Raw genomic sequence first — 20,240 nt, 5'->3', positions numbered from 1 at the left:
TCTGCTCCATAGATTGACCACTCGCTCACTGAAATATTGCTCCTGCAGATTAGTTTTGAATTTACCTCCCCCCACCCCACTTCAAGTGCAGGCTGTGTCATGTGCCATGTGTGCTGCTTGTGATTGTGTGTGACAAAAGTTAATGGGTTTCAAATGATTATTATCCATCCAAAGAGATGCAGCCGATTAAGGTGAGTGTGTGCTGTAGCCATGCTATAGCATTACACCTGGGCAGCTGCATTCTGGATACTTGCTCAACATGATAAACTTTTTTCACATCTGTACCTGTGCCCTCCTCACTTTCTCTGTCACCTCTTCCCAATCATTGCAGACAGCAGATGGCCCTGAGGAGGGTGGCCCTTCAACCTAAGATGACAACTCTCCTTTGCCGCACCTCGCTCAGCATCACCTCCAGGCCGCTATAGGTACAGGAGGCTGTTCTCCATCCTCTCAAAACAATGAATGTCAATTTTGGCTCCTGCTGACTTGCAGTGCTGGAACTGTCACTCCCGCTTTAACAAGCAGCTCTTTAGGTCTCATCCGTGAGATCTACCTGCTCCAAATGGTAAACGAATTATCCACGGGACGATGAAGACCCACCTCCTCAGGGCAACTATGGATGGGCAATATAATACTGGCCTTCTCAGTGCCCACCACATCCGAGAATTCATTCATAAAATATACATAAAAAAGTAGACTGTTCAAAACTTTACAATGTCTACACTGTGGCATATTTGTTGCAAAAAATGTCTTCAATTTGTCCAACTCATTTACTTCCACCCTAAATCCCTCCATTCATCTCCACTTTGTATGGAACTGTAATGGTACCTGACCTGGGAGTACTTGATGGGGCATTGTAAAGGGAGCTTTACTCAGCCTATAACCTGCGCAGATAACAAATGTTTACTAGATGTACATTATTGCACCTTCCCCCTCCTTTAAGACACTCCTTAAAGCCTACCTTTTTGATCAAGCTTTTAGTCACCTCTCCTAATGTCTCCTTCTTTGGCTTGGTATCAATTTTTGTATGATTTACGTTACTGTGATGTGTCTTGGGACGTTGTCTTCATTAAAGGTGTTATATAAATGTGAGTTGTTGTTGACATACAGTTCTTCCTATATGATTGACGTTGGGATGTGGGTTTGGACATACAGCCTTCCCATAGGATTAATATTGGGATATAGGCTTGTCATACACTTCTCTCCATACAATTAATGGTGAGATATGGGTTTGGGCATTAAGTCCTTTCCATAGAATTAATTGTGTGATACAAGTTTGGACATACAGTTCCTCCCGTTGGAATAATGGTGGGATATGGGTTTGAACTGTCAACTCTTGGCAGTTATTGGTAGGATATACGTTTAGACATGCATGTCTTCACATTGGGAATAATTCTTCTTGGCTCTGCTGCTGAATGTGACTGGAAGATTGAAGTGTGAGCCACTGCAAAAAAAGTTTGTAATTCTCTCATTTCTGGTTTGGTCTTTGCAGATTTCCAAAAATGCTGTGTTGTCGGGCATTGAAACTGGTGAAGGCATTGATGTTGTCGCATGGTGGAGCGTGTGTCTTGAAGCGATGCCCATGGGAGAGAACCCAAGGATTATCCTGTTCAGCTGCTCGTGGAATCATTCGAAAAGACAGATGGACAGACTGTAACAGACACTTCCCCTCATTGTTGGCTGCGACTGAGGGTAATGCAGTGTTCAGAAGCCCCTCAGTTTGTCACAGAAGGACGCTGTCATTGGCCTCGGGCTTGTCTGCTGCAGCAGTTTCAAATCCTCGCCCTGGCTGGTACGAGAGTTTTGCGGACTCGGTGCCTGTTCACCTAACGCAGGACCTTCTGACTAACGTGCAGCAAGCTACAGGACTGCCATGGTGGGCAAGCATAATTTGCACGACTGTGGCGTTACGAGCGACTGTGACACTCCCCCTAGCTGTTTACCAGATGTACATTATTGCCAAGGTGAGTGGGGACTGGGGAGCTTCATGCCGTCTCAGTTAGTTGGGCACAATTCGGAACTTCAGTTTGAAAGAAGTATTAGCCACGACTTGGCCTGTGGTCATTACACTTAGCAGTGGGTCACTGACCGAGACCCAGTGAACCAGTGAATGCATGCTACTAGAATTAATGATTTCAATTAGCAACCAAGCTGTTGAGATTAGTGAAGACTTTGTCCTTGTGCATCACAATGCATCCAAAAAGAAAATACTATTTTTTTCCTAGTTTTCTTTCCTTACATTCCATCTCTCATAGGGACTAACTCTTGGGGTACAGTTCACCAAAGTAACCATTCTTCATAAGGGTAATGTTCCAACATCCTGCTGCTGTCAGGAGCTCTTCGGCCACTGGGAGAAGGCGATTGAGGAGGATTCTTGCGATGACTTTCCCTGTGGCAGACAACAGGGAAACTCCTCCATAATTACCGCAATCGGACTTGTCACCTTTCTTGAAGATGGTCACAATTACGGTGTCTCTGAGATCCCCTGGCATGCTCTCCTCCTTCCAGATAAGAGAAATTAGTTCATGAATTCGCGCCAGTAGTGCTTCTCTGCCATGCTTTAGTGCCTCGGCGGGGATTCCATCTGCTCCCGAGGCCTTGTTGTTCTTCAGTTGTCGGATGGCCTTTTCAACCTCATGACGGGCTGGGGTTGTGCTGAGATGGTGGCGGGTAGCATGCTGCGGGATGGAGTTGAGGACACTCGCGTCGAAGACAGAGTCGCGGTTAAGGAGATCTTCGAAGTGCTCCTTCCAGCGGGCACTGACTGCCTCTCTGTCCTTGATGAGTACCTCTCCGTTCTTGGCCCGCAGTGGGGTAGGGCCTTGGGTGCTTGGGCCGTAGATGGTCTTGACTGCGCTAAAGCAGTCACGCACGTCGTGGTTGTCAGCTAGCTGCTGGATCTCCTGTGCTTTCTCCACCCACCATCTGTTCTTTAGGTCACGAGTTTTTTGTTGGACCTCGGAATTCAGGAGTCTGTAGAGCTGCTTTCTTGCTCTCGAGTTCTGTTGCTGTTTCCAGATCAGGAATGTCTTGCTCTTGCGGCTTATTAGCTCCTGGATCTCCTGGTCGTTGTCGTCGAACCAGTCTTGGTGTTTCCTGGTCGAGTGACCGAGTGTCTCTTCACAGGTGCTGATTATGGAGGCCTTGAGTGCAGACCAGGCGCTGTGGGCACTCTGTGTCTCTGCATCACTGGGAGTCGTCAGGTTGTTTGTGAGGCGCAGGCTGAATGGGGTTTTCTCCCAGAGTCGCAATGCGGATTCCGCCCACTAAGGGGCACAATGGAAATGATCTTCACCGCACGTCAATTACAAGAGAAATGCAAGGAACAGCACCAACTGCTGTACATGGCCTTCTTTGATCTCACAAAGGCCTTCGACACTGTCAACCGTGAGGAATTATGGAGTGTCCTCCTCAAATTCGGCTGCCCTCAAAAGTTTGTCACCATACTCCGCCTGCTTCACGACGACGTGCACGCTGTGATCCTGACCAACGGTTCCACCACAGACCCAATTCATGTACGAACCGGGGTCAAGCAAGGCTGGGTCATCGCACCAACGCTCTTCTCGATCTTCCTTGCTGCAATGCTCCATCTCACCCTCAGTAATCTCCCCACTGGAGTGGAGCTAATTTACAGAACAAACGGGAAACTGTTCAACCTCCGTCGCCTCCAGTCCAGATCCAAGGTCGTCCCATTCTCTGTCGTCGAATTACAGTATGCAGGCGACGCTTGCGTCTGCGCTCACTCGGAGGATGAACTCCAAACCATCGTCAACACCTTCACCGAAGCGTACGAGAGCATGGGCCTTACACTAAACATCCGTAAGACAAAGGTCCTCTACCAACCTGCCCCCGCCACACAGTACTGCTCCCCGATTATCAAAATCCACGACAAGGCCTTGGACAATGTGGACCACTTTCCATACCTCGGGAGCCTACTGTCAACAAGGGCAGACGTCGACGACCAAGTCCAACTCCACCTTCAGTGTGCCAGTGCAGCCTTCGGTCGCCTGAGGAAGAGTGTGTTTGAAGACCAGGACCTCAAATCCGGCACTAAGCTCATGGTCTACAGAGCAGCAGTGATACCCGCCCTGCTGTATGACTCAGACATGGACCATGCACAGCAGGCACCTCAAAGCACTGGAGAGGTACCACCAACGCTGCCTCTGCAAGATCCTGCAAATCCATTGGCAGGATAGGCGCACCAACGTCAGTGTTCTTGCTCAGGCCAGCATCGAAGCTTTGACCACGCTTGATCAGCTCCGATGGACGGGTCACATTGTCCACATGCCTGATATGAGACCCCCAAAACAGGCGCTCTACTCAGAGCTCCGGCATGGCAAGAGAGCCCCAGGTGGGCAGAGGAAACGCTTCAAGGACATCCTCAAAGCCTCCTTGAAAAGTGTAACATCCCCATCGACACCTGGGAATCCCTGTCCCAAGACCGCACAAAGTGGAGGAGAAGCATCCGGGAAGGCGCCGAAATACCTCGAGTCTCTTCGCCGGGAGCAAGCGGAAGCCAAGCGCAGGCAGTGCAAGGAGCGCACGTCAACCCAAGCACCCCACCCACCCGCCCCTTCAACCACCATCTGCCCCACCTGTGTCAGAGACTGTAGTTCCTGCATTGGACTCATCAGTCACCTGAGAACTCATTTGTAATGTGGAAGCAAGTCATCCTCGGTTCTTATGCCCCAGCCCCTCAAAGCCTAGGTACATGAATGCCAGTTGCCATACCCCTACTGCGATACTGCTGGGATCTGCTATCTGAACACAACCCAGGGTCCTTCCTGAGCTGTATCCTTACAATAGGAAAGAATATGTGTATTTTTGTTGAAGATGTGTAGTAGAATGGAGTAAACTATTAACTGGAAGTGAACATTCTCTTGCCGTTTGTTTTCTAAACAGGGTCTTCTTCTCATTCGCTAGGTTGAAAATTTGCAGCCAGAGATTGCAGAACTAGCCAAGCGACTGCGTTATGAAGTATCCGTGCGTGCAAAGCAAGTTGGGTGGTCTGAAAAGGTGGCTCGGTATGTATCTCTTTCCTTGCAAAAGCATGAAATGTTATGTAGCTGTTGCGGATTGTGTTTGTAGCCTCCGAACAAACCATGTTTGTTCAGGGGGAGCAGCGAGAGTGAGACTAGTCTGATTTTTCTTTTTGTTGTGAAGGGACAAGACTCATAGTACAGGACACCACCAAGGTCGAAAGAGTAGGAGGGAAGATAGAATAAACCAAGAAGTGGTGATCAGATCACGCCAAGTATGGGTTTAAAAGCCTGTGCACTGTAGCAGGAAGGAAGGACTGGAGGAGTTACACAGAAGTCATGTGACATGTTGGCTATATGTACGTAACTGATGCATCTCAATTTCAGCACAATAGGCATGCATAAGAGCATGTGGGATGGTGTGTTTGCAACTTAGGAAGAGTAGAAGAGGAACGTTCATAATGAATGCATTGGACTGGAGTTGGGTAGAGGAAGGGAATCTGGGCTGCATTGAGGGAGATGAGATGCAGAATTGCCTATTGTGTTGGTTTTGCTGCGTAGTAGTGAGCTTGTGTGAAGGGAAAACCTGGGTTAGACTTGTTTGAGGGGCAAATGTCTTGTGCAAATGCTGAGAAGTTGTCTGGATTTGGCACCAGTCTGGAAAGGTTACAAATTCTGCAATGTTGTAAATAGTGACTTCTAAGTCTTGCAGCCTTAATAACAGGGCTACATTTAATCTTAAATTCTGATTCAATACCATAGCTTGCATTTATATAGCACCTTTTATTGTAAAGAACATTCCAAGGCATGTCACAGATAGCATATAGAAAATGGGTGCTGAGCCAGGAAAAGAGGTTAGCAGGGGTGATCAAAAGCTTAGTTGACGAGATGGATTTTGATGTGGTTTCTAAAGGAGGAGAAAGAAGTTTAGGGAGGGATTTCCAGTGTGTAGGACCCAGAAGGTTGAAGAATGTACCATCAATGGTGGGCGGGAGAAGGAGGATGCACAGGAGACCAGTGTCAGAGAAACTGAGTACTGAAGGGGTTGGTGGGGGGGTATATAAGGGTGGAGGAGGATGTGGAGCAAGACCATGGAGGGATTTAAGGACAAAGATTTTAAATTTGAAGCATGGGATTGTGGGCCAGTGTTGGACTGCTTGTCTGAAAGTACTGTAGGGGGTTTCTCTTGCTTGCTCTGGTCTCCTGCCAGGCTTCTTGCAATAATTACCCTTGAGTGGTTCGACCCACTCTTCCCTACGGTTCTAGACCTTGGACTTAGGTGCAGGGAACTGTAGTGCAGAGAAAGACTCAATAGACCAGGTTGAATAGCACGAAATGGATGCTTTTATTAAACAGTTTGTAGCATTATAAAATACATGTCATAAGCACAGATTAAAGCTACTACAAGCATGCACACATCTATGAACTTAACTCTATGGAAATGGGGAACACACGGCACATCGTAAAAGGGGTAACACATTACAACTACCCTTAACCCCCTCCCCTAGACCTAACTAAGTTTCGACTTGAGGAACTCGGGATCATGCTCACCACTTTCAGAATTGCGAAAAAGGGGTTCGCAGCCTTTTTGGCACAGCTTTCCGTCGTCACGTGGATTTGGAAACTTCTGGCGCAGATTGTTTTCCTCTTGGTTCTCCCGCGATGAGGCTGCCAATACAGCCTTGGTGAGCGCTCGCCACGGATGAATCCGTTACCGACGTGATGTTGAAGCACTGAATGCACCTGTGAGAATCCGTTACCGATGGGATGTTGAGGCACTGGAGTGCTGGGCCCGGAGTGTCCTTTTTCTCCGGCCTGGATCGTCGTTTTCCCGAGGGTGTCTTCTCCTTCGGCCTGGGTCGTCGATGATCTCCTGACAAAAGTACCCGGGCCACCCTCGTCGTCTTCCCGTCGTGGCCGAGTCTTGCCTGGCCGAACACCGACCACGTTCCAAAACCGAAGTGCTGCCTTAACCGAAGAGTCTGTCCCGAAGCGTTGAAGAAATGAAAACCGAAGTGAAGCCACTGATGGACCTTTCAATCCACAGTTATACCTTTTTGGGACATTCTTATCTCCCGCCAAATCATAGTCCTGTCTTTGTAATATTTTTGGCGGGCAGAATTCTCTGCAGGGGCGTTTTGTCTTCGTAACGGGAGCCGGTGATAGCTTAACTGGCCTTCCTGGGCCGATAATGTCTTTGCTTTGTCACCGTAACTCGGCTTGTATATTGATCGGTCTGGAGATTGCCCTTGATGGCTGTTAAACGGCTTTTCTTTGTACAGTAAATGGGTTTAAGTGTTCGTTCAATTGTCCGCCAATTTCTTGATGGGCCTCATCCTGCTACCCAAAACTGTCCTGTACTTATAATCTAATCAATATGTATGCTCAGTTCCCTGAGTTTCGGTTTCCCGAAACTGGTTTTCGCGGGCTTAATGTCCTCAATCCACAAGCCTGTCTGACTTGCAGTAACAGAAATTCAAATGGTCCCAGAAGCTGGTCACAAGGTCTGGCGGCCATTTTGTGTGCCCTTTTATCAAAGGTTTCTCTGTACAAGCTTCTTTTGGTCAATAAAACTGTCTTATTAACCTTATTTTACTGCATGATTATTAATGAAAATTTCGAATCTTACAGTACGAAGGGTCAAGAGAGGTGATGGAGAGATTTTTTAAATTTATTCACAGGATATGGGCATCTCTGGATCATTACTCCAGGCCACTGGATTACTAGTCCAGTAACATAACCACTATGCTACTGTTCCCAGGGATAGAGTTAGATGTTGGCCGTGTACATGTGGGAGCTGACCCTGTGTCTTCAGGTGATTTTGCCAAGGAGCAACATGTAAATGAGGAAGTGTAGGAGATCAAGGATATATTCTTGGGGAACTCCTGAGGTCATGGTGTGGGAGTAGGACGAGAAGCCATTTCTGCAGATGTTCTGGCTGTACTTGGGTAGGAATGGAGCCATTCAAGGGCAGTCTGATGGAGTTGGACAACAGAGGAGAGGCATTAGAGAGGATGGTGCAAGGTCAAGGAATGATAATGCACCATGGCCACAGTCACAGTGGATATTGCTTGTTCTTGAGTAAAGCTGCTTTGGTACTGAGAGCTGTGGAAACCAGATAGGAAGGATTTGAATGTAAGAATATGTAAAGTTACCAATGGAAATACAGAAATTCACTGATTAAATGGTCTCGCCCATATGCTGAAAGAACAAATAGTTTACGTGCTTGTGTTGTTGTGAATTTGATTAATTTCCCCATACCCAGCACCTGAGTCAATAACTGCATCATGTGATTGTGATGTACACTGGTAAAATGAGACCCTTTTTATAATTAAAAAAAATGTTGGAGCTGGTCATGACCATTTTTACTTTTAATCTGATCAGCATAGTTTGAGATTGTAAAATAAACTGCAAATAATGATGGTCTCCTGCACCACACTTGAGATAAACCTGTGTGCGTGTGTGTTTTAAGCAGACGTTTATTTATTTACGAAGTTTTAATCCATTATTTTGTCTCTCGGGAGTCAGTTTTCACTTCAGGAAGAATCTGCGAAGGATCATCTCTGAGCTGTATGTGCGTGACAACTGTCATCCTTTCAAAGCCAGTCTGCTCATCTGGGTCCAGCTGCCACTGTGGATTTTCATCTCTATCGCCTTGCGGAACCTGAGCCTAGCAACGTCTGATACTGCAGCAGGTACTCGGCGTTACCAGCGTGCCTAGGTGTACAATGTTAATTTATTTTATATGTGTTTTGAAGGAGTTTCACACTGGTGCCCAAATGCCTCTGAAAAGTGTGGTAAAATGTCACGGGGTGTTTGACACTTAAATGAGATGAAAACTGAAATTACTGATGAAAATAAAAACTGGGAGGAACTTGCAGGAAAATGGCAGGCAGCCCAAGTCTGAAACTGCTGAATCAGGGTTAAGCTCTTACACGTTTCACGGGTTTTGCACTCGGTATTTTCTTGGCTTCAGCATCACCAGTCACTTCCATAAATTGACCTTGTATCCCCTCCAATAACTGGTTAAATTATAAAGTGACCTGGGGCCCATAACCGAACCCTTTTTGCCTATATTGTCTACTGCAATCTTGCATGTGCCATCACATGTGTTCTTCAGCAAAGGTGAACTGAAAAGTACATTAGTAAGATGACACACAATTGTAAACCAACAAACTGGCTTATTGTATGAATAGAAAAAACACAGTCACTTCTCTAATATCCAGCCCTGTATAAACACTGTCACTTCTCTAATATCCAGCCCTGTATAAACACTGTCACTTCTCTAATATCCAGCCCTGTATAAACACTGTCACTTCTTTAATATCCAATCCTGTATAAACACTGTCACTTCTCTAACATCCAGTCCTGTATAAACACTGTCACTTCTCTAATATCCAGTCCTGTATAAACACTGTCACTTCTTTAATATCCAGTCCTGTATAAACACTGTCACTTCTTTAATATCCAGTCCTGTATAAACACTGTCACTTCTTTAATATCCAATCCTGTATAAATACTGTCACTTCTTTAATATCCAATCCTGTATAAATACACTCACTTCTTTAATATCCAAAGTTTTTCATTTATAGAGCACCTTTGTCCCAAAGCGCATTACAGCCAATGAAGCGTAGTCACTGTTGTATGGTAGGAACATGTAATCACAGCAAGATTCATATATTTTCTACTGCCTCTCCTGCCATAAAAATAAATAAACACAACTTTGCCCCAGTTGTAGGTGAATACTACTTTTCAAGCTAGCTGTCCCTAAGCTAACTGGCTGTGTATTCATCTGTTACAAGTTAAACCCATTTGTACACCAGTCCGGAGTCTCTTTGTGTCTCTGACTGTCTCACCGAGAGAGGAAAACAAAACAAAGACAGTCCTCTGATGCTTGTCTCAACTCTGTGCCAAGGACTGTTCCTTTGAATGAAGTGCCACTCTTGATGTGAGAGCTCGTGGCACCTATATGTCTTGTTCAGCCCAGTCCCTGCCTGGCACATTGAATGAAAATCATTCTAGTATGATGGCGATAAATGTTTAGAATCAGACTTGGCGATCCTTATCTCAAAGCTACCATTACTTGCAAAAGTAGAGTCTGATGGCTGGCTTGTGTGCTATACCAGCTAGGAACCATTGTATCACCAGGGTGAAAACTGCTATGAAATGTGCTCAATGATTTCCCATTATAACTGTGGCAATAATCTAGATTTTATGTTGGCTGCTTTTGTTGTCAACAAAATGCTGCATTTAATATATAAAAGATATAAATTGACAAAAATCTGCTCAGTCAATGCCAGTGAAACCCAAAAAGACATTAGCCTAATGGACTGCAAAAATACCCAGGAGAAAATTGAGATACTATTCTGGAAATTTTGATTGAGCCTGGCTGGAGTGTCAGAGGCCAAAGATTAAAAGCTTGGAGTAAAAATGGGAGGCAGAGTTGAAACGGAGCGATGAATAGGAGGTTGGAATATGCTCTCCGACCTTGTCTTCCACCCGAAAGCACAGAATGTGCAACAAAAACATTAGTCTGTCTCTCGTCTTTTCAGATGCTGATAAATCTTCTTTGTATTTCCAGCACTTTGTTAATATCATTTTTTTCTTTAAAAATAACCTCTTGGCGTCCAGTGTTTTTTTTCCAGTTTGCCTTTTGACTTGGTCGTTCAGTGCATTTATCCCTCATTTTCTTTATACTTGCCTCTCTGATCCTCTAGGAAATGAGATGGCTGATGAAGCGATGGATGAGCACACAGGTGGCAAATGGAGCAATGCTGAGGGATAGTATAGTGGTTGGGTGGGTTAACACTGGGCTCTTGGGAGCAACTCTCATGGGAGTAGGAAAGGGAGGGTTGTGGTAGTGAACGATGGGTTGATGAATTACAAGTTTGTGGAGGTGGTTGATGATTATAAGATTGTTGCAGTGGATGATGGTAAGTTGATGGTTGGAGGGTTCTTGTAGATGGTGGTGGGTTGATGGGCCATAGGGTGGTGAGATTGCTAATGTTCCATTTCTTGCTTTAGTACCTGCTGTTCAGGACCTAGCAATGGGAGGAGTACTCTGGTTTCCTGACCTGACTTTGCCTGATTCCACCTGGATACTGCCCATCTCATTAGGACTCATTAACCTTTTAATAGTTGAGGTAAGGAGATTGTTTTGAAGCTTCATGCTCACTAGGAAAGAGAATATTTTCATTTACTTGGCTGCCCATTTAAATAGCAGTAAGTTTTTTTTTCTGTATAATGTACATTGCAGCAGTGGGTTGGTGTTCAAACATTATTTGTGCTATAGATTGTTGCTCATTGGCCCAGAAATTTGGGTCTCCACGGGTGAGTACGCACGGGGTACTCACCCGTAGGCCCAATGGAAGTGCCGGTTTCCTGCATGCACTGCACATGCGCGGGAAACCGGCACTTCCGTTCCCCTGAAAGAAGGGGTTCAGAGTTCGAAATCGCGCGAGGGTGAGGCTGCGCGTGCGCATCGAACTTCAGTTATTTTTGCAGGTTTTCCCGGGAAGGTAAGTCTGCAGAATTTACACATTTAAAAAGTAGGCGCAAGGCCTGCTTTTTACAAGGTATGTGGTGAACTAATTAAAATTAAAACATTTTTTCCGCAGGTTTATTTTTAAATACTTTAAAGAAAGGTAAGTTTATTTTTTAGCCCCGTTAGAAAATAAAATTATTTTTTTCAAAAATTTAAATTATTGTTTAAAAGTTATTTCATGTAATTTATAGTTTATTTAAAAAATGTGATGTTTTTTAATATTTATTTGAAGATTTAGTGATGTTTTAGGGCCCATAGTATTTATAAGTTTTGACAGCACTTCCTCTCAAACTTATGAATGAAGCATCCCTGCTCCAATTGGCTCCCCATGGCCCACGTGATCCCGGGGGACGCATCGAACTAACTGCGCCCCTGGGATATGCAAGCACTGCGTGCTGGCAGCTGGAGCAGGCCCCGGATCGGAATTCCACGGGGCCCACCGCACAATGGCCGGCGCGCAAGGTAAGTGCAGGTCGGGGGCTTACACCCACGGGAAGCCCCCGACCCGAATTTCTGGGCCAATATCTTATAACACTCCACATCGGTGTTACAATTCCAACCAGTGTGTTGCTCAAGTGCTACCCTCTGGAATACTGCATCATGGAACAATGGGGCATGGGTCCATGCTTATGATTTCCCATGTAGTGAGCTCCTTATTGATCATGATACTTGACAGTTGCCAAGTAGATGTCAAGCACTTCCTCAAGAAAAGAAACTGGGAGCAAGAAAAAAGAGAAGGAACTGTACACCATCTCATCTCCAACATCCCGCAGCCAAACCAGCTACGAATCAAGTTACAGATGTACTGGAACAAATAGTCTAATAAGGGGCGCAGGTAAAGTGCAAATGACATGCAGGTCACATGAGCAATACTACTTTACATAATCTGTTACTGGCATTGACATTCTCTCACTTGATAGAGGAGCACGCATTGCAATTCACCAGAGTTTTTAAATGTTTGTGCTTCTTGCAAAAAAGGTAAGTGTAGCTTTCTGCATGCTTAAATGTTTAATGAGACATGCGGTCATTTAAAAACAAAACTCTGCAAGCTGCGAGACTTATGAGCAAGTCGTGTAGGGAGCGGAAGGGGAAGCGAGTGATGTTTACATTTTTGATTTAAAAAGTGCAGTCTCTGTACAGTGAGCTGTGGCATAGTGTGCCCTTCCACATGCCGGTATCCCTGGCTGTCAAAAAGGAAAAAATTGCATTCTTGTTGAATAAACCAAGGTAAAGACCTTATCGGGTGTCACGTGTGGATTTATTCGTTTTAATTAGAGCTCAGACCATGTCTTCTGATCAAGAGATCAAAAATATCAAAATTAAAAAGGGTTTTATAGGGTAAATAAGGAAAAACTGTTTCCACTGGCAGGAGGGTCAGTAACCAGATGACATAGATTTAAGATAATTGACAAAAGAACCAGAAGGGAGATGAGGAGAATTTATTTTTTATGCAGCGAATTGTTATAATCTGGAATGCACTGCTTTAAAAGGTAGCTGCATATAGTGACACCACTATTCCTGGCCAGAATGGAGATGATTGGGTAATTACCCCACCAATCATGCCTGAAGACCGCACTGCTGTAAGGGACTGATTTTACGCACACAATTTGTATTATGTAACTGTCCTCCACTCACTATTTTCTGTTTGTTGTAGTTCGTAGAGACTCTTTAAATAGACTCTGTAGACTGTTTTCTGTTCTGCGCTGTTTAAACAGACTGCTCGCTGAGTAAATAGACTTAGTTTGCTGTAAAATAGGCTGTTTGCTGTAAATCTGACCATGGGTCCTGCCCCCCGCCGCCAACTCATTGGCTGACATAGTGGTGTCAATAGACACTTTGTAGAAGATGGAAGCAAATTCAATAGTAACTTTCAAAAGGGAATTGGACATATACTTAAAAGGAAACATTTGCAGGTCTATGGGGAAAGAGCAGGGGAGTGGGACTAATTGGATAGCTCTTTCAAAGAGCCAGCACAGGCACGATGGGCTGAATGTCCACCTCCTGTGCTGTATGATTCTATGAACTTGTTTCCTTTATCTGAATGTACAGAGGGGAATCTTTTGATCCTGGATCAGATTGACTCACTGATTTATATTGCTAATGGCAATACCAGTATAAATAGCAGTGGCTTCCTGTAATTTGAGAAAATTATGTTTGGTTACAGACCCATTTGTCTGCATACTTGTGAATTGAATGAATTCTCACAGACAGTGGCATGATGGGCTCAGACTCGTTCTATTAGTTTGGCAATATATCCCGACATTCTGTTTGCTTTGTTAATTGTTGCTATGCAACAGGTGGATACGCTAAGTATTGAGTCATCGCTCACAGATCTCTTTCAACTTCTCCCCTAGCTAGTTCAACCATTTGTTTTTGTTTTTTCCCCAATGTGTAAGACCTCTTACTTCTATCTGTATTGAATTTCATTTGGTCTAACTCTGCCCACTTACAAATATTGCCTCAGCCCTTCTGTAATTCTTTGGCTGCATCATTAGACTGTACACTGTCCCCTTTCCGGTTTGGTATCATCTGAAAAATTGGCAAATTTACATTATAATTCTGAATCAAGATCACTTGTGTAGATCAGAAACCGTGTGGGTCCCAGCACCGATCCCCTGGTGCACTCCACTCAGTACATCTCCCCAACCCACCATCATTCCCCTAACGAATACTCTCGTCCAAGTCCTTGTCCATTCCAAATTTTACCGAGTGCATTCTCTGCCATAAGCTTGATCAGCCGCCTTTTGTGTGGAACTTCTGGGAGTCTAGCACGGTGGCATAGTGGTTAGCACTGTTGCCTCACAGCGCCAGGGACCCGGGTTCGAATCCGGCCTCGGGTGACTGTCTGTGTGGAGCTTGCACATTCTCCCCGTGTTTGCGTGGGTTTTCTCCGGGTGCTCCGGTTTCCTCCCACGGTCCAAAGATGTGCGGGTTAGGTTGATTGGCTATGATAAATTGACCCTTAGTGTTAGGGGGATTAAATACGTGGGGTTACGGGGATAGGGTGGGATATGTGTTGGTGTAGGGGTTGCGGGGAATTGGGTGGGATATGTGTCGGTGCAGGCTCGATGGGCCGAAATGGCCTCTATCTGCACTGTGGGGTTTCTGTGATTCTGTTCTGTGATATATCACGTGCCTTTCCAGTCTCCACTTGGGATGTCACTTATTCAGAAAAGGCAGAGAGGTTGATCAGGCAGGATCGGACTCTTCCAGATTTATTGGTTTTAAGCTCTTTAAGACAGTTGAAGACATCCATGCAAATCTGTCAGTCATTCAATTTAGATCTAGAACATGCTATGATGAATGGGATGCTACTAGTCTCTTCTCCAGTGATGCAAGTGAAATCTATTGAATTGACCTTCCCTGGTAACCAGAACTTTGTCTTTCAGAACTTGCAGACTTTGTTGTTCCTAAAAAGAGTACAAAATCCATTACAGACTCTTAGTGATGTTTGTGTGCTTGTATATTGTATATGCTGAACATTTGTGCTTCATATTTCCACTTAATAATAGTTGTAAATAGGCCCTGACTTGCGGACTATATACAGGAAACTTTCGATTTACCGGCACCTAAATAACCGGAAATCTCGGTTAACCGGCAAAATTCAGGAGTAGGTTCAGGTAACTTTTATTACTTGCCTTCCTCCATTTGTTGCTGTGCAAGGGTGTGGCTGCAGCTGTTGCTAAGCTACAGAGATGCTTGCAACTTGTGGCCAATGTTCTGAAGCTATGGCAACAGGGTTTGTTGAGAGCTCCGTATCTTTTACTATAGCGTTCGGTTATCCGGAATTTTTGATGAACTGGCACCACGTCGGCCCCGTCCGTGCCGGATAAAAAAAAGTTTCCTGTATTTGAGTTTAATATGTGCCGTTTTGAAGATGGGTGTGTGTAACAGTGTGTGACTGTTTAACATTTGCTCCGAAGTACAGCACCTCTGACAGTGCAGCACTTCCTCAGTACTGCGCTGGAGTGTCCGCCTACATTTTGTGCTCACGTTTCTGGAGTGGAACTTGAACCCACAAGCTTCTGACTCTAGGTTTGAGAGTGCTACCACTGAGTCATGGTTAGAGTAACGACAACTCTGTAAGAGCCGATTACCAAAAAGGTACAATGTCTGGATCTTTGGGACAAGGTCCACTTACAAGAACAGTTGCTGAACCACTGAGAAAGAATGTGCTTCTCTAAAATTCCTTCCGTTGCACCACCAGGCAACAGACAAGATTCTTTGTCCTTAGCCTTGCGCTTGAGATCCAGGGGGATTTGTCACTTTACACTGTAGTGATAGAGAAGGAAACTGTACTTATTGAACATGAAGTGTGAGCTGTTGCTGACAGTGTGTTCACTCTAGAAGCGTGAGCTGCTTTCGTGCACCTCCAGCCTAGATATGTGAACTGTTTTACAGGAAACTCTTTATTATCCGGCACCAACGGGACCGGCGTGGTGCCGGTTTATCAAAAAGTCCAGATTACAGAGAGGTATAGTTTAAAAGGTACGTGAGCTCCGTACACAGCAACAAATCCAGGCTTCCCACATGTGCAGGAACTCTGGCCACAGACCAAGCGGCCCTGTTGCTTAGCAACAAGTGCACGAACCCCAGTTACACAGCCACAGATCCAGGAACTGCCACTAATATGAAGTAAAACTTACCTGAACCTACTCCTGAATTTTGCCGGTTAACAGAGATTTCCGGTTATTGAGGTGCCGGTTAAAAGTGAGTTTCCTGTATCATTAAAAGTTTTGGAATGTTTGACCAATACCCAGGAATTTAATCATTTTACTATTTTTTTAGTGTGACTGAATCACTTGAGTAACAGATTTCATTAGTAGAAGTCAGTTCTCAAACAGGAGCTCCCGATAGTTTCTGTGTTCATAAGTCTGTTGCAAAGTGTCCTCCTTAAAAGGTACTGGATGGCATTGAGTCTCTTAGTCTGGAGTTTGTGAAGACAGTGTATTAAAGCTGTTGCATTTTCAATTTTTGCTCTGTCATCAGACACCATAAAATAGTCTTCAGTAAACCGTTCCGCTGGGTAGGCCTTGATGAACTGAAGTTCATACTGCTGTTATTTTGCTGTAATCCAAAATGGTTTCAAAGTCGGAATGTTTGTCTACGTGGCTTGGTAGAGAAATAAAATCTCACTTCAGTAATCATAGTGTCTGATCACCACACCTGGCTCCTCTGCTCCAAAACCTGTAATGCTATTTTTGTTCCCCCTATTCAAATACAGATTTTTGCTCTCCGGAGAATCGAATTGTCAAAATTTCAGAAATACGTCACTTACATGATCCGTGGAATTTCAGTGCTCATGGTTCCGATTGCTGCAACGGTGCCCTCGGTAAGTGCTTGCTGTCCTGCTGGTCCCGTGAGAGTGGAGGTCAGGTATTGCCTCTCATTTGAACTGTGTGTGTTCTGTCATGCTGTTACCTCTTGTTGCTGCTACTACTAAAATGGCCATTTATTTAAAATGATTTCTGCAGCAACATTGCCATTTTGTAAAGCTACTTCTTGCATTGTAGTGCTTCAGAACTTGGGCCCTGGCAATGGAGGCCGTCAACAAATCAAGGAAACCGAGTGCCCAGTAGAATCAAAGAATGTTATACCACAAGACTATTCAGCCCATCGAGTTGCACTACTGTTTTTCTCCATGTGAACAATCTAGTCTAATCCCACTCGCTTTCCTTTAACTACTAATATTCCTCAATTTGAAGGTACCAGTTCCTTTTTTAGAAGTATTTATTGACTCCTTTAACAATGGTTTGTGGCAGTGAATCCCACATTCTAAAAGCCTTTTGTGTAAAGAGAATTTTTTTCTATCCCCCTCTTTTAGTAGTTTTGGTGATTATCTTAAGTTTGTGCTCTCTCATTGCTGTCTCTTTTGATCATGGAAACAATCTATCGCTGCTTACCTTATAACCCTTCATGTTGGGTCATCTTTTAACCTTTTCAGCTCTACTGAAAAAGCCCAAACTCCTCTCCATTACTGTAAACCCCCCCCCCCCCCCCCTACTCGTGACACACGATGGGTACTGCAGCATTTCAGTTTTCTTCATGTGTCTGCTACCTTAACCACTGATAATTCTGCAGGTGCAGGACCTCCAACCTAAGAAGTTTTCTACTCCTGAATTATAGAAGAAACAGCTGTAATCTTCATTATGGGAAAAGAATATTTGAGGATAAGACCCTACAATTTGTATTGTGGAATATTTGTGGGAAAGGACTCCCCACCTCCCAAGATATTAAAACATTTATTTTTCTTGCCAATGTTCTGCATGTCCCTTCTGAAGGCATTCATGCCCTGTTGGGGTATGGCTCTCTGGGCACCAGCTGCCCTTGCCTCACCAAGTATCCAGTCTTCATGCATGACTCTGGACAATGATAGTTGGTAGAATATTTGACTGTGGAGATCCTCACCCGCCATACACATGCACACTTTCCAGCAGGAGTCGCTGGACAGCGATTGCTGGGAAACCCAGCTGACTTTATGCTACCTGACCTAAAAGCCCAATCTATTGGGTTCCTACTGCCATCCTGGCTGAGATCAGCCAATTCAACCAGCCTGGGATCCTCTAGTATGTATGCTTAAAATCACTGACTGCACAAACCGATCGCACCCCAAAAGTACATTTATTTATTATCGAGGCTGATCTGTTGAGTGCTTACCATCTTTGGTCTGGTTGTGGAAATGTGGCATTTAAATACTCAGACCCAGCGTGCGCCTCTCCCTTTTCCCCCGGGACTGATTGTGTTTAATGGAATCATACCGTTCCCATGAATTTTCAAGGTTACGGCAGTTGTGGTGCCTCATCTTAGAACAGCCCTTTTATTTTGTATGTGTGTAGCTACATGGGTTGGACAAGCTCGCTCAGTACCTTTCTTTTTCTGTTACAGTCTATGGCTCTCTATTGGCTGACTTCCAGCTGTGTGGGCCTTGGACAGAATTTGTTGCTGCGTTCCCCCAGCCTTCGTACTCTCTGCCGCATTCCCAAGATGAAGTCAGATTCGGACACTCCCTTCAGAGACTTGTCAGCAGGATTCGTTGCAAAATATTTTCCTAGGAGGTGATCAACTGTCCATTATATGTGTGAAGTGTATGCTGTAACTGAATGGGATGCACCAATGTCCTGTGACATTGATTCATTGTAGCTTAGAAGTTTCATAGTTTATAAAAATCAAACGTGCCCAGCAGTCGACAGGCACACCACGTACATTTAAGATAACCATACACCATGGTCACTGTGAGGGACTGTAATGGTTACAGATGTTTTGTTTTGAATTTCTCCCTCATCCGAATTATTGCTGATCAGAGGAGGAGAAATGAAACCGAAGTACTAGGTAATTGCTCACCGCTGCAGTTCTCTACAATTTACCCTAATCGAGCGAGCTGGGTGACAGTTTGTTTCGTTTGGAGAAGTAAGAGAGTGCTCCTGGCTTGATTTTTGTTTCCTAGTTTTTCTTCGTATCTGTGGGGTAGGGCCTCATTGCTGCTTGCAGCCTTCTTCCAGGTGGTCTGACTGAGACTGGGTGTCTCAGTACCTGGGTTGATTGCGGTGCAATTTGCTATTTCACAGTACTTTAGCGAACGGTTTCCACCCTTCTTCCTCTGTATTTGTCCTGATCACACTCCTTCACTTCATTATGCTACCCTACTCGGTTGGTGGATTTAAGTTTTAACCCTATCAGAATTACAATCATGTTTTGGTACTAAACTCTAAAGTAAAAGATCATTTAAAAAAAATACATTATTTGACTTTACAAATGTTTGATTATTTGAACTCTATGGGCCAGAAATTGCTGAAAAGCCCCGTTTTTGCACTTACCCCGCGCTACTGCCGATCAGCTCCAGGGACGCCTGCACTTGCTGAAACAGAAAGAAGAATCCCGGGCAGCGTATGACGTCACGCCGCCCAGGAGTGCAGCCAGCGCGAAGCCAGGAGCGTGCAGTGCAAGTGAGACACGCCCCTTGAGGTCTCAGTTTCACTGGACACACCCCCAATGTTTCTGTCAAGCTGCTAAGCATTTTTACATGCAAAGCAGCAGTTTAAATAGGTTTTTGGAAGTTTTTTGAAGATTTTGGTAACTTTTATAAACTTTTTAAAATGTTTACATTATTTTGAGTAATCTGAAGTAGTTTTAAAGAGAATTAAAGCAATTTAAAGACTTTTAAAAGCCCTAAAAGAATTTTTTAAATTCCATTTATTTATTTAGCAATGTCGTCGTCATACGTGTCTTCACACTGTTCCCTTTGGGGAACTGTATGAAGTGGTGGAAGGATTTATGGCCATGATTAACGCTCATTCCGTGACCGTAACCATCTTTGAACCAGCCATTAGGGCGGTAAGTCCTATGGCGGGAGGGTTTTACGGGCTCCCACAAGCTATACAAGGAGGGGGGGCCACCCACACCCACGGATGCAAATATCCCACTGGATGTCAACCCAGAATTTAGAGCCGGAGCTCCGACTCCACTTGCCGGGACTGTCTGGAGCGGGGTTCGAAACCCTACCCTAATCTGGCCCAGCAGCGGGGATCCTACTGCTATGACAAAGGCCCAATCCGATTAGCAACGTGAAATGGCAGCATAAGGCTCCAGTCACGGGGAGGGAAAAGGCGCAGGAAACGTATGGGTGTAACCTTTTGTGCGGAGTGGGCCTTTTGCGTAGCAGTAAGCATCCCCGCCGCTGGGCCAGAAGGAGTAGGGTTTTGAACCCCACTCCAGACAGT

The 20,240-nt window shown here is 44.8% G+C and overlaps 1 protein-coding gene across 1 annotated transcript; it reads left to right on the top strand.

Moving 5' to 3' along the window:
- The first annotated feature begins 1,478 nt into the window (after positions 1-1,478).
- cox18 (cytochrome c oxidase assembly factor COX18) lies at positions 1,479-19,317 on the top strand. The gene is made up of 6 exons (XM_085990748.1): positions 1,479-1,964; positions 4,924-5,024; positions 8,508-8,674; positions 11,004-11,122; positions 16,748-16,855; positions 18,409-19,317. Exons 1-6 carry the CDS (start codon positions 1,503-1,505, stop codon positions 18,580-18,582), a joined length of 1,131 nt encoding a protein of 376 aa, XP_085846874.1. The 5' UTR covers positions 1,479-1,502; the 3' UTR covers positions 18,583-19,317.
- Positions 19,318-20,240: the final 923 nt, after the last annotated feature.

The sequence above is a fragment of the Somniosus microcephalus genome, chromosome 6, assembly GCF_052327205.1.
Source record: "Somniosus microcephalus isolate GS21.2 chromosome 6, FLI_Smic_1.0, whole genome shotgun sequence".
NCBI classification, from domain to species: Eukaryota; Metazoa; Chordata; class Chondrichthyes; order Squaliformes; family Somniosidae; genus Somniosus; species Somniosus microcephalus.
The sequence above is the reverse complement of the archived record's forward strand: the minus strand, read 5'-3'. Positions and strand labels throughout refer to the sequence as shown.